A 13,837-nucleotide genomic window follows, 5' to 3' on the forward strand; every position below is an offset into this window, starting at 1 on the left:
GGTTTTAAGGGGCGACTCAAAGGAGGCGGGTGAGGCTGGGAGACAGACAGATTTTGGCAGCAAATTCCACAACTTATACGAAACACAAAGTGCTGGACTAATTCAGTGGGTCAAGCAGCATTTCCGGAGGCCATGGATAAGCAACATTTCAGATCGGGATCCTTCTTCAATCTGAGGACGGGTTCCAACCCAAAATATCAGCCTGAAGATGAGTCCCAAGCCAAAACATCACCAATGCACGATCTCCAGAGATGCTGCCCAACCCGCTGAGTAAAGTCCCTGTCCCACTTTCCCGAGTTACTCACAAATTCTCCCGAGTTTTCCCCTTGATTCGAACTAGGAGAATTACTGAATATACTGAATAGCCATTCATAGGTACTCGGGGCTATTTTTTTTAAATCGTGGACATTTTTCAACGTTGAAAAAAGTCCCGACTTACCTGATGCCCCGAGATCCTACGGCTGGTATTACGAGCTGCTACGAAACATCTAAGGACTCCTACGGCCTTCTACAAGCTTGCTACCGACATTCCCCGACATTCTCCGAGTTCGAATCAAAGGGAAAACTCGGGAGAGTTTGTAAGTAACTCAGGAAAGTGGGACAGGCCCTTTACTCCTGCGTTTTGTGTTTTACTCAGATTCCAACAGATTTCTGCAGTTCCTTGCATCTCCACCTCTTGTTGGCCTTGGAAGAGGCAATCATGATGTGGAGAAAAGTAGTGGTACGCAGAAGAAGCCAGAGTTTAAACAATGTGAAGTTCTTTAAAAGTTGCAAATTTGAAAGATAACAGAGATAAGTGCAAGCACAAGCTCCCACAACAAAGCAAGTGCACTATGATGATGTGGAAAGGAACTGCTGATGCTGATATATATCAAAGAGTGACACAAAATGCTGGAGTAACTCAGCGGGTCAGGCAGCATCTCTGGAGAAAAAGGATGGATGACATTTTGGATCGGAACCCTTCAGAGTCTGAAGAAGGGGCCCGACCCAAAACGTCACCCATCCTTTTTGTCAAGAGATGCTGCCTGAGCCGCTGAGTTACTCCAGCACTCTGTCTATCTGCACTATTATAATGGGTGGCCATAATTCAGATAGCTCGTCAGCACAGCAATGACGTGGGTAATGTACAAACCTCGGCATCCAGTGTAGCAGAAGACACAATCAGTCGTAAATCGCCTCTTTTCTTCTGAATCTAAAAGAAAGTAAAAAATGTTGACAATATAATGCTGTTTGGTAGCACACAGCGTACGACTTTTGTTTATTTTTTGCAAGGACTTTTGTTTCATTTCTCTTGGAAAGAAAACAAAAATCTGGTTTTAGTTCCCCATTTTTCATCAGCTTGCTACTGTCCCTCGACACTAAAACAACTAGATTTTTTTTACTGGGGAGAAGAGGAAAAAACCATTAAAGTAATTTGGAGAGGAAACCACAATTTCAGACCGGAAGGCAGTTTTCAAGAATAAGGCAGTCATGGATGAGAACCACAAGAAACTGCAGATGCTGGAATCTTGAGCAAAACACAAAGTAATGGAAAAGAAAACTCAGCAAGTCAGGCATATCTGTGGAGGGAATGGACTGGCGACATTTTGCGACGGGACCCGTCTTCAGACATGAATGAAATTTTCTTTGAAGATGATGATTGTGTGCACATGTGATAATGTAGTTTACGGCCTGAGGCAGTTTCTCAGGAGAGAGGCCTTCATCAGTATAGAAGTTGGGAGGCCATTTTGGAACATTGCGTTCAATTTTGGTCACCAGGTTATTGGAAAGATGTTGTCAAGCTTGAAAGGGTTCCGAGATTTGCCATGTGCTGCCAGGGCTTGAGGGTGAGTATAGGGAGACGGCAGGCTAGAGGCAGTTCCTTCTCAGGAGGATGAGGATGATCTTATCAGTCAAAGTATTGAGGACTATGAAGTCCTGGAAGGCACATTTTGGAACATTGCGTTCCACACACATTTTGGTCACCAGGTTATTGGAAAGATGTTGTCACAGCTTGAAAGGGGTGAGGCTTCTAAACAGTCAGATTTGCCAGGACTTGACTGACCAGGGCTTGAGGGACTGAGCAAATAGAGAGAGTTTTGAGCAGGCTACCTGATTTTGAGCATTTATTCTGTTCCATCAGGGACTGCAGGAGTGATGATGTGATAAGTGTTTTAAATTTCTTATGCGAGGCTCCGGTATTACTGGGAAAAATCATGAGAGATGACTAAACTGTAGTATTATGTAGATCAGGTAAATGCACAGTCTTTTGCCCAGTGTAGGGGAATCGAAAACCAGAGGATATAGGTTTAAGGAGAGGGGGGGAAAGATTTAATGGGAACCTGAGGTGTATTTTTTTTACACAAAGGGTGATGGGTGTATGGAACAAGCTGCCAGAGGAGGTAGCTGAGGCAGGTACTATCACAACTCTAAGAAACATTTTGGACAGGTAAATGGATAGGACAGGTTTAGAGGGATTCTGGGCCAAAAGCAGGCAGATGGGACTAGTGTAGGTTGGTTGCCAGGGGCCAGTTGGGCTGAAGGGCCTGTTTCCATGCTGTATGACTCTATGAGTAAATGTAAAGAGTATAAGATAAACTGTGGGCTGAAAACAAAGTGAATTGGACAGGAGTTTAATAAAGAATGAACGTGAACATGCGAGTTGGGAACAAAATTAGGTCAGTCTGTCACTGTAGCCTTTCCTCCATTTAATAAGATCATGGTTGAACTGATCATCCATGGTTATCCATTTACCCCACATAACATATCACCCCTGTGCTTATCAATAATTAATCTATCTCTGCCTAATAAATATTTGAAGATCCTGCTTCCACATCCAAAGACTAGCTGAGAGAATAAAAAATGACTCCCCAGACAGGCAATGTTTCAAAAGTTCTGTTATTTTCAAACAACGGCCAATGATTCTAGATTCTAAGACAAGGAAGAAAATATTTTCCACCCTTTCAGGAGCTAAGGGGGCGAAGAAAACACAATGTGGACACGATGGACAAGGTAAGTTTTCAGAGGACACGGCATGGGCAGCACAGTGGCGCAGCTGGTAGAGCTACTGCCTCACAACGCTAGAGACCCAGGTTCGATCCAGACCTCCGGTGTTGTCTGTGTGGAGTTTGCCTGTTCTACCAATGACCGTGTGGGGATTCCTCCAGGATGTACCTGGTTTACATCCCAAAGACGTGCGGGGCTGTTGGTTAATTGGTCCTCCTGTAAAATCCCGCCTAATGTGCAGGGAGTGCATTAGAAAGTGGGATAACACAGAAAGAGTGTGAATACGTGATCATTGGTTGGTGTGGACTCGGTGGGCCAAACGGTCTACACTAAACTAAACCAGGAAAGAGCTCGCGGTGGCACAGATTGAGGAGAACCATCGCCCATAGACCATTTCTAAATCATTGATGGGAGATGTTGAGAGCTAAATACTATGCAAAAATACAGCCAGAAATAAAACCACTCAAACATATCAGAGAAAGCTTGGTTTGTGGAAGGGATTAAAAGCATCAGGAAATAACAGCGGTATAAAATTAAAATTGCAAATGTTGAGAAAGCACATAAAATAGGCGTCTGGTGTTTCTTTTTTGATTGCGAATGCAATATTCCTGGGATTTTCTTCTGCAACCCCAGACTTCATCTTTCAAAAGGAAAGCATCATGCAGTTTTCTTTCGACAAACATATGCACAAGGATTACACACCTTTCTTAGTAAACCAATGGCCACATCGGTGTACAGAGTTCTTTCATGGGCCTCGTCGAGGAGAAGAACACTGAAATAGCAGCATAAGAACAGAATTCATTAGACAGGCAAGCTCGTAAAACTACCAGTGTTTCCTGATCACAGGCGCAGCCCAGCCCATCACACAAAACAACCTCCCTTCCACTGACTCCATTTATACCTCACGCTGCCTCAGCAAGGCCAGCAGCTTAATTTTTCTTTCTTTTAGAATCTTTTTATTGTTTTTTTTCCCAAAAAATAAAAAATAAAACAAAAAACAGAGCAACAAGAATAATGATAAACATAACAATGATATTGATACATAGGGATCAGGATTACATTAATAACGGGTATAACCTAATATGGGACCAGTGTCAAAATACACAATGAATATCGTCCTCCCGGTCCCTATGTAAATATAGTTAAATATTTAAAAGGAAACTTATAAATGTAAAAAAACCCACAAAGATAAAAAGACAAAAAGAAAAAGACAAAACCCCCCTAAACTATGGAGAAAAAAATAAAATAATAATAAAATAATAAAAATAAAATAAATTAATTAAAAAAACAAAGCAAAACAGAATCCGAACTGCGAATTTCAACAAGTTAAGTCTGTTTGTCGTCAAACAGCAGCTTAATCAAGGAAGAGTCGCACCCTGGCCACTCCCTTTTCTCCCCTCTCCCATCAGGCAAAAGGTATAGAAGCGTGAAAACGCACACCACCAGATTCAGGGGCAGTTTCTTCGCAAGATAGACACAAAAAGCTGGAGTAACTCAGCGGGACAGGCAGTATCTCTGGGGACAAGGGATGGGTGACGTTTCGGGTCTGAAGTCTGAAGAAGGGTCTCGATCCAAAATGTCACCCATTATTTCTCTCCAGAGATGCTGCCTGTCCCACTGAGTTACTCCAGCTTTTTATGTCTATCTTCGGTTTAAACCACCATCTGCAGTTCCTTCATGCACAGTTTTGTCCCAGCTGTTATCAGCCAACTGAATCATCCTATCACATCCAGAGAGCAGTCCTGAACCACTATCTACCTAATTGGTGACCTTCGGACTATCCTTGTTCGGACTTTGCTGGCTTTACCTTGCACTAAACGTTATTCCCTTATCATGTTTCTATATATATATAGTAAATGGTTCAATTGTAATTATGTATTGTCTTTCCGCTGACAGGATAGTACCCAACAATAGCTTTTCATTGTACCTCGGTAGACAAATTAAACTGAACTCAAGTGACGTGAGTATCACAGCTTCAAATATATTATAGTATCAGTGTTACAGTGCAGCAAAGGATATTGCAAATTAAGATTAAAAATCCATGGTCTTTTTTCACAAGACACTGCATGAGAAATGTGCAGAATTAATGGTAAGGTTAGGTTTATGCACTTTTGAACAGGAAATACATCGATATTAATAGTGAAAGGCCTGAATAGAGTGGATATGGAGAGGATGTTTGCACTAGTGGGAGACTAGGATCAGCGGGCATAGTCTCAGAATAAAAGGACCTACCTTTAGAAAGGAGACAAGGAGGATTTTTTTGGCAGAGGGTGATGAATCTATGGAATTCATTGCCACAGAAGGCTGTGGAGGCCATGTCCACGCACTTTTTAAGGCGGAGATTGACATATAATTGATTAGTACAGGTGTGGGGGTTATGGGGAGATGGCAGGAGAATAGGGTTGAGAGAGAAAGATAGATAATTGAATGGCAGAGTAGAGTCAATGGGTCGAAAGGCCTAATTCTGATCCTATAACATGAACTTAATAGCAGTTTGTTCTTGACTCTCATTGGCATTTCCCCTTCTCCAACACCACCCAGAATGTCTTTGTTTGATGCCACTCTGCCAGGTTGAGAACTTTTGATCCTTCCATCCAGGGGCATCACAGTGCCAGTGTCACAGGTTCAATACTGACCATGGGTGCTGTCTGTGTGGAGTTTGCATGTTCTCCCTATGACCGTGTGGGTTTTGATATAATTTTTTTAAATTGAAAGATGCAGCATGGAAACAGGCCCTTTGGCCCACCCAGTCCCTACCCACCATCGGTCACCCGTTCAAACTTTTTCCATGTTATACTACTTTTGCAACCATTCCCAACACAGTCGGGGCAATTTTACAGAGGCCAATTAACGAACAAACCCACTCGTCTTTGGCATGTGAGGGGAAACCAGAGCACCCGGATGAAACCCATGCAATCACAGGAGGAACGTGCAAACTCCACACAGACAGCACCCAAGATCAGGATCGAACCCGGGTCTCTGACGCTGTAAGGCAGCGGATCTATCAACTGCGCCAATATGCCAGCAATATGTTCCAACTTGCTCCCACATCCCAAAGATGAGAAAGTGGGATAACATAGAACTAGTGTGATCGATGGTCAGAATTGATTTGGAAGTCTGAAGGGTTATTTCCATGTTGTATCTCTAAACTAAACAAATATAACCTCACCTACATTTAGTTTAGTTTTCACATACAGCACGGAAACAAGCCCTTCAGCCCACCGAGTCTGCACCAACCAGTGATCCCTGCACACGAACACCACCCTACACACACTAGGGACAATTTTACATTTATACCAAGCCAACAAGCCGACAAACCTGTACTTCTTTGGAGTGTGGGAGGAAACCGAAGATCTCAGAGATAACCAATGCAGGTTAGAGGGAGAATGTACAAACTCCGTACGGACAAGTACCCGTAGTCAGGATCGAACCCAGGATCGAACATTTCTTAATGTTCACAGCTAGGCATGGTTTTAGATCAATTTTCAGCTTACATCATTTGCTGTAAAGCTCCAATAACGTGACTTACATTCTCCTGTCACTATGTGCTGTCTTTGACATTTAAGGTTGAACAGCTGGAACATAATTAGTATTTTTTATCAAATATTGTTAATTACCAGCGGAATACACCTCAACAAAAAAAAATGATATTTCCAGCCCACAACTGCATAAATATACACAATAGAGAAAAGAAAATTACAGAATGTACCACATTATCTTCTTTATAATTCATTTAGTTTAGATAAGTTTAGTTTATTGTCACGTTTTCCGAGGTGCACTGAAAAGCTTTATGTTGTGTGCTACCCAGTCAGCCAAAAGACTACACACAATTACAATCAAGTTGTCCACAAGTGAATAATGTTTAGTGCAAGATAACTTCTTCTTATTCATCACTGCTTATTTGTGGGCGAGATTTTTGAAAAATAAATCTGGAAGAGATTCCTCTCTTGTTTTTTCGTTCACAGCCGGGCAATTTAACATTCTATACCACTTTAATGCTGCATGGAGATTTGATCCAAATTGTGCTTAGCTCAATATAATTCTCAGTTGGTTGAACTAACAACAAGCATTTGCCAACAACTTCACGACCAATATACATCAGACAGAGTCACCTTAAAAGCAGCAAGGTTCAAGCAGCTTGGCTTTGCTTCATTTTACTTGCAGTAAAATGTAATAAATACTGGTATTTTAAAAGAAGTTTGAGTTACAGTAACATTGTTGAAATACTCTGTTAGCATTTACCTGTATTTCTTCAATAAAGGGTCAGCCATCATTTCCCTGACGAGCATCCCATCTGTAAGGAACTAAGCCAGTGGTACAGGATTATTCAATGTTTTAATTCAAACTAAGACTGGTTGAACGCCGATCTTCCAGCACAATAAACCATTGTGATAATGGACCATAGTCGAGGGAATGGTGTCCGTTATTGCTGATTACCGCAGATTATGGTTAATAGACAAAAAGACTCAAAGTGTTGGAGTAATTCAGCGGGTCAGGATCTCTGGAGAACATGGATAGGTGATATCGGGAACCTTCCTCAGACTGATTCTGTTGGCTGAGTTACTCCAGCACTTTAAAACTAGGACTGGTCACTGTGGGGCTTCCTCCCCTCTCACCTGCTGCTCCTTCCAAGGTGGAGTACGTGGGCGTCTCCGGGTGAGAAGGAGGAGGCGGTGATGGTGGAGGGGGGGGGGGGGGGGGGGGGGGGGGGGGGGGGAGGAGAAGAGGGCGACTGCACAGAGCGAGCGACGGGAGAAGCAGGCGACGGTGGTCGAGCGGGGAGCGGATAAAGCCACCGCCGACAGCAAGAAGCAGCAGCAGGTGAGAGGGGCTCGCTGGTGCACCTGGCGAGTTGGGAGTGGGGTCGGAAGCCGGGGCTCTAAACGGCCGGGGAGATGGTGGGAGCCGGGGATGGGTCGACAAGTCATACCATTTACATTGTTTACCAGGCCATCTGCGGCCACTCAGGGGATTATAACTGGGCTTTTGTAATTTTGTCCAGATTATGGGGAGGGGGAAGAACCATCAGTTGCCGGAAGATCAAAGTTCAACCTGTAGAGTGTAAAACAGTACCAAAGAGACTCTGCACAGAAATATGCGTTCAGCCCACTGAGTCCATGCCAACCATGCCAATTTAACACTAAGTCTACCCTAACCCATTAAATTCTCCACATATTCCCATCAACTCCAGATTTCTTTGTGTTGTACTGGAAATTTGGCTAGACTTTCCCTGGGGTCTCAGTCATTGGACACTCTAACTGACCTAGTTACTCTTTATGCACCAAACCTGTGAATATTCTGGTATCGTGCTGCACGGCCTTGGCTACAATCTCAACGGCGCACATTGCCAGTGAATTGTACCTTTATTCTGGTGGCTTGGGAATCTGTGCAGTCATCAAAACGGATGCAATATCCAACCTCGTGACCCAACATTGCACCTCGCTCCTCTGCCACCCGTCCCGCCACCTAGAGATGAAAGGAAGAAAGATCAACAGGATTAAACTGCTTGCAGGACTCACTCTCCAAGGTGCAACTTCACAATATCTAAAGAAAGATGCATTTATACAGAATCTCTCAGGAAGTTCCTTAGCACTCAACTGGTAAAGATGCTTTTTTCCCCCCAACTCTAAGTCACTCCATTGTAAGTTGTTATCTAGGCCGATATATACATTTATATTGTAGTGCAAAGAGTTTTTTTTAAATTGATTATTAATGTTTCACAGGCACTTCATCATACAAATATTTTCATGTCACCAACGAGAAAGGCATTGACCGAGTAAAACAGAAGTCAGGTTAAAAATGAGGATGCAGGTCTCCAAAGCATTTAAGAGATGGTCATCTCTGTTCAATTTCCCCCAATCGGTGTTAAGTCCCCCACTTCTTGGTCAAATAGCACGTATTTGCATGGATGATGTCGCATAAATGTAGGCCATTTGGCCCTGGTGGCGCAGCGGTAGATTTACTGCCTTAGAGCACCAGAGACCCAGGTGCAATCCTGACTACAGGTGATGTCTGTATGGAGTTTGTACATTCTCCCTGCGTGGGTTTGTAGGCTAATTGGCTTGGTAAAATTGAAAATTGATCCTAGTGTGTGTAGGGTAGTGTTAGTGTGCGGGCATCGCTGGTCGGCGCAGACTCAGTGGGCCGAAGGGCCTGTTTCAGTGCTATATCTCTAAACTAAACGGGCCATCTAATACATCCTACTCTCTATTTCCCTTGTAACCTTGATATGATTTCCTTTAAGTATTCATCCAATTCCCTTTCAAATGTTATTAAATCTACTTCCACCACCCTTTAGGCAATGCATAATATCTTTCTGTCACTATCATCCTCAGTTTTAAGGTTACGACTGTATTTGCCGCCCATAAACTTTTATATTGCACCATGACTGCAAGGCTTTATTCATAAATAATAAGCAGCAGCACATTTTAAATGCTAAATTTTCAGAGACATTATTGCAATTTATAAATGCACAAAACCATTGATGCTTATGAAACCTAACAAATCTATAAGATTTCAGCCCAAGAGATTATTGTATTGTTATTGGTTTATATTTATCATGTATACTGCGGTTCAGTGAAATTTTTTTGTTTGTGGGCTTTCCAGTCAAATCACACTTTACATGACTACTATCAAGCCATGCAGAAGTACAAAGAGAAAAATACCAGCGTGCAGAATATAATGTTACAGCACTATAGCATTACAGTTACAGTCGATTGGAATGGTTCACAATTAGCTTGATTGGAAGATCTTAACTACACCCTAGTTTATGGGAGGACAATTCAGCTGCCTGATAACAGCAGGGAAGCAACTGTTCTGAAATCAGATGGTGTGTGCTATCAACGTTTGTATCTTCTGCTTGACGAGAGAGGGGAGAAGAGGGAATGAATAGGGTGAAAAAGATCCTTGACAATGATGGCTGCTTTCCCGAGGCAATGTGTTGTGTGGATGGAGTTGATGGTGGGAGGCTGGCTTACGTGTTCGACTAGGCTACATTCAAAACTCTCTGCAACTTTTTGTGATCGTGGGCAGAGGTGTTGCCAAACCAAGCTGTGATGCATCCCTATAAGATGCTTTCTTACAGGGCATCTGTAGAAGTTCATAAGAGCCATTTGAGACATACCAAAGACATGCAGGTTTGTAGGTTAATTGGCTTCTGTAAATTGTACCAAGTGTCTAATATAGAACTAGTGTATGGGTGATTGCTGGTCAACATAGACCTGGTGGGTCAAAGGGTCTGTTTCCACACAATATCTCTAAATTAAACTAAACTTCCTTTGTCTTCGAGGCATTGGTGTGCTTTCTTGGCCCAGCTTCAGTGTGGTTAGTCCAGGATAAATTGTTGGTGATATTTATGTCTATGAACTTGAAGTTCTTGAACATTTCCACTTTGGCACCATTGATGCAGATTGGGGCTGGTCCTCTACCTCACTTCCTGGTCAATATCTACCTTGTTTGTCTTGCTGATATTAAGGGAGAGGTTGTTGTGTTAACACCATGTTACTACGCACCCTATCTCCTTTCTATACTCTGTTTTGTCATTGTTTGAGAACCGGTCCATTATGATGGCATCAGCTGACAACATGTGCATGGAGTGAGCAGAATTTGGCCGCACAGTCGTGAGTGTATAGGGAATATAGTAAGGGACTGAGAATACATCTTTGTGGGCACTGATTGTTTCATTTTAGTTTTTAATTTTAGAGACACAGCGCGGAATTTGCTCAACAAGTCCACGCTAACCAATGATCCCCGTAGACTAACACTATCCTACACTCGAGACATAATTTACAATCTTTACCAAAACCAATTAACTTACAAACCTGCACGTCTTTGGAGTGTGGGAGGAAACCAAAGCACCCAGGAAAACCCACGCTGTCAGGGGGAGAACGTACAAAACGAACATACAAACTTAGCACCCATAGTCAGTATTGAACCCGGGTCTCTGGTGCTGTAAAGCAGCAACTCTACCGTTGTGCAACTACGTGTTGAGAATTATCGAGGAAAATGTTTTGTCACCTTTTCAGTCAAGGCAGTCACGGAATCATTGGCAGAGTGGGGAGCTGGTTTCTAGTTCCATCAGCATTGAATTGAGTTTGTTGGGATTATGGAGTTGATGGCAGAGCCACAATCAATACGTTGCTGTTATCAGGCAACTGAACCATCCTACCAACAACTAGAGAGAAGTCCTGAACTACGATGTGCCTCATTGGAGACCCTCGGACTATCTTTAATCGGACTTTTACCTTTCAGTAATATTATTCCCTTTATCAAGTATCATTACACTGGAGATGGCTCAATTGTACTCATTTATTGTCTTTCCGCTGACCACGTAGCATGCAGCAAAAGCTTTTCACTGTACCTTGGTACATGTCACAATAAACTAAACTAAACTAAGTAGGAATCTGAAATAGATGTTATCGAGATGAGTGTAGGGCCAGTGAGATGGAGGTATCCTACGGTAAAATGTATATTTTACTGATAAAGGTCTGTAGTTATGTAACTCAAAAATGCACAAGTCATCATCTTACCGAAACTGCAGCCACTCTACGAGGTTGTGTCACACCAATCACTCGGCCTTCCGCAGTCCAACCAGCTTCTAATAAGTACTGTATACAAAGGAGAGAAGCGAGTAAGATTTGCCATTACAATGACAGCTCTGTGAAAGATTGGTCTTTACATGCACTTTGATGACTTACTGTGGAAGGCATAACGAAAGCTTCCCCAATGAAAATCATTACCCAATTGAATAATCAATATCCTCCTCCCTTTAAACAATCACTGACTCATTAACTGTAACTCAATGCTGCCAGAATTTCAAGGCAGAGTCGATTGCCCAAACTGTAGGTTTTGCCACGAATTCCCTCTGTAGGATTACATTAATATCAAATTATTTTCATGTTCATAAGTTATGGGAGCAGAATCAGGCCATTTGGCCCATCAGTTCTATGCCATTCAATCATGGCTGGTTTATCTTTCTCTCTTAACTGCCTTCTCCCCATAACACCCGACACCTTTACTAATCAAGAATATGTCAATATCTGCCTTAAAAATATCCATTGATACGACCTCCACAGCTTTCTGTGGCAATGAATTCCACAGATTCAACACCCTCTGACAAAAGAATTTCCTCCTCATCTCCTTTCCAAAAGTACTTCCTTTAATCCTGAGGCTATGGTCTCTGATCCTAGACTCCCCCACGTGGAAAAAACCTCTCCACATCCACTCTATCCAAGCCTTTCACTATTCAGTAAGTTTCAATGAGGTCCTCCCTCATCCTGCTAAACTCTAGCGAGTACAGGCCCATTGGTATCAAACGCTCATCATTGTTGACCCAATCATTCCTGGGATCATTTTCCCAAACCTCCTCTGGACCCTCTGCAACACCAGCATATCCTTCCTCGTATACGAGGCCCAAATTTTGCAAATCTTCAGGATTCAATTTAGTTTGGAGACCTTAAAAGGGCTGTAAAGTTCTACTCTTAGAGTGCAGAGAAAGGGGCCATTTACAGTTATACAAGACAATGGAAAGGCTACATTGGGAGGTCTGCACACAGTTCTGGTTGCCCTGCTATATCAAGGATGTCGTTAAACTGGAGAGGGTGGAGGGTGCAAATAAAGATGCACAAGGATTTTGCTTGGACTGGAGCCTTTGACCAATAAGGAGAGGCTGGGTTTTCTTTTCCTGAAACTTAGGAGGCTGATGGGTGACCTAATATAGGGACACCTATATCATGAGGGGCATAGATAAAGTGAATAGCACAACCTTTTCTATAGGGCAGGGGTGTCTAAAACTAGAGGGCATAGGTTTAAGGAGAAAGATTTAAAGGGTAGCCAAGGGGAAAGTCTTTCACACAGAGGGTAGTGTGTGGATGGCGTGAAGTGTATGAGGAAGTGCAGAGGTGGGTCCATTTACAACATGTTAAAGACACTTAGATAGGTACATGGATGGGATGGATTGGCAGGGATATGTGACTGGTGCAGGTAAATGGGAACAGCTTGGAGGGCCAACCTGGTCAACATTGACACATTGTGCCTAAGAGCCTGTTTCCATGCTGTGCAACTCCATGAATCTATCAGACCGTTTGTGGCTGTGTCAGCTCTTTTACAGAACTATCCAGCCTGAAGAAGGGTGTCGACCCGAAACGCCACCCACTCCTTCTCTCCAGAGATGCTGTCTGTTGGGGCTGAGTTACTCCAGCATTTTGTGTCTATATCCAATTTGTTCTGCACCTTTGCTCTTTTTCCATGGCATTGCCAGTTTTAACTGTCCCACTATGGGAGCAACTCCAAACTGCTGATGTTCTACCCTTTAAGTTTCACAAAGGTTTGGGCTTCTGCCAGCCTGGGATGGGGAGGAGCCCGCCTAATCCCCCCCTCCCCGAGACCAGAGACCTGGAGGAGGGAGCCGTTGACAATGGGCAAGGTGCAAGGAGAGGAGCGGGATCCGGGGTCTGGCCTACTGCACTCTCGAGGTCGACTGCAGGGAGCAAAGGTGGAAGGACGAGGGAAGGGACATGGCATTGGACTTGGTGGTAGGAGGCAGAGGGTAGTCTCCAGAGACTGAAGGCATGTGACCAGTGTTAGTAAGTGCGCCGATCATACCAACATTGGTGGCATAGTGGACAATAAAGAAGGTTGTCTAAGGTTACAAAAAACTAAGTGCTGGAGGAACTCGGAAGGTCAAGCAGCATCTATGGAGGGAATGGATATCCCCCCCCCCCCCCCCCCCCCCCCCCCCCCCCCCCCACTTGTCTTTCAGAGTAGTTTATAATTTTTAGAAAGATACAAACTATTTAAATTATTTCTATCAAATGTACTCGTTTTTAAATTCTCTGAATGCTACAGATATTTA

General features: G+C 43.2%; 1 protein-coding gene across 1 annotated transcript in view; it reads right to left on the reverse strand.

The window, feature by feature from the left end:
• The window catches only part of dhx35 (DEAH-box helicase 35), a 65,156-nt gene that overhangs the window by 36,899 nt on the left and 14,420 nt on the right, over nucleotides 1-13,837 (reverse strand). Inside the window, exons 4-8 of the mRNA XM_055652179.1 lie at nucleotides 11,514-11,591; nucleotides 8,347-8,451; nucleotides 7,228-7,289; nucleotides 3,688-3,757; nucleotides 1,133-1,192 (exon numbers count right to left, since the gene is read on the reverse strand). Coding sequence (XP_055508154.1) covers nucleotides 1,133-1,192; nucleotides 3,688-3,757; nucleotides 7,228-7,289; nucleotides 8,347-8,451; nucleotides 11,514-11,591 — 375 coding nt within the window. The remainder of the gene's footprint in view (nucleotides 1-1,132; nucleotides 1,193-3,687; nucleotides 3,758-7,227; nucleotides 7,290-8,346; nucleotides 8,452-11,513; nucleotides 11,592-13,837) is intronic.

Source organism: Leucoraja erinacea, chromosome 21 (genome assembly GCF_028641065.1).
Source record: "Leucoraja erinacea ecotype New England chromosome 21, Leri_hhj_1, whole genome shotgun sequence".
NCBI classification, from domain to species: Eukaryota; Metazoa; Chordata; class Chondrichthyes; order Rajiformes; family Rajidae; genus Leucoraja; species Leucoraja erinaceus.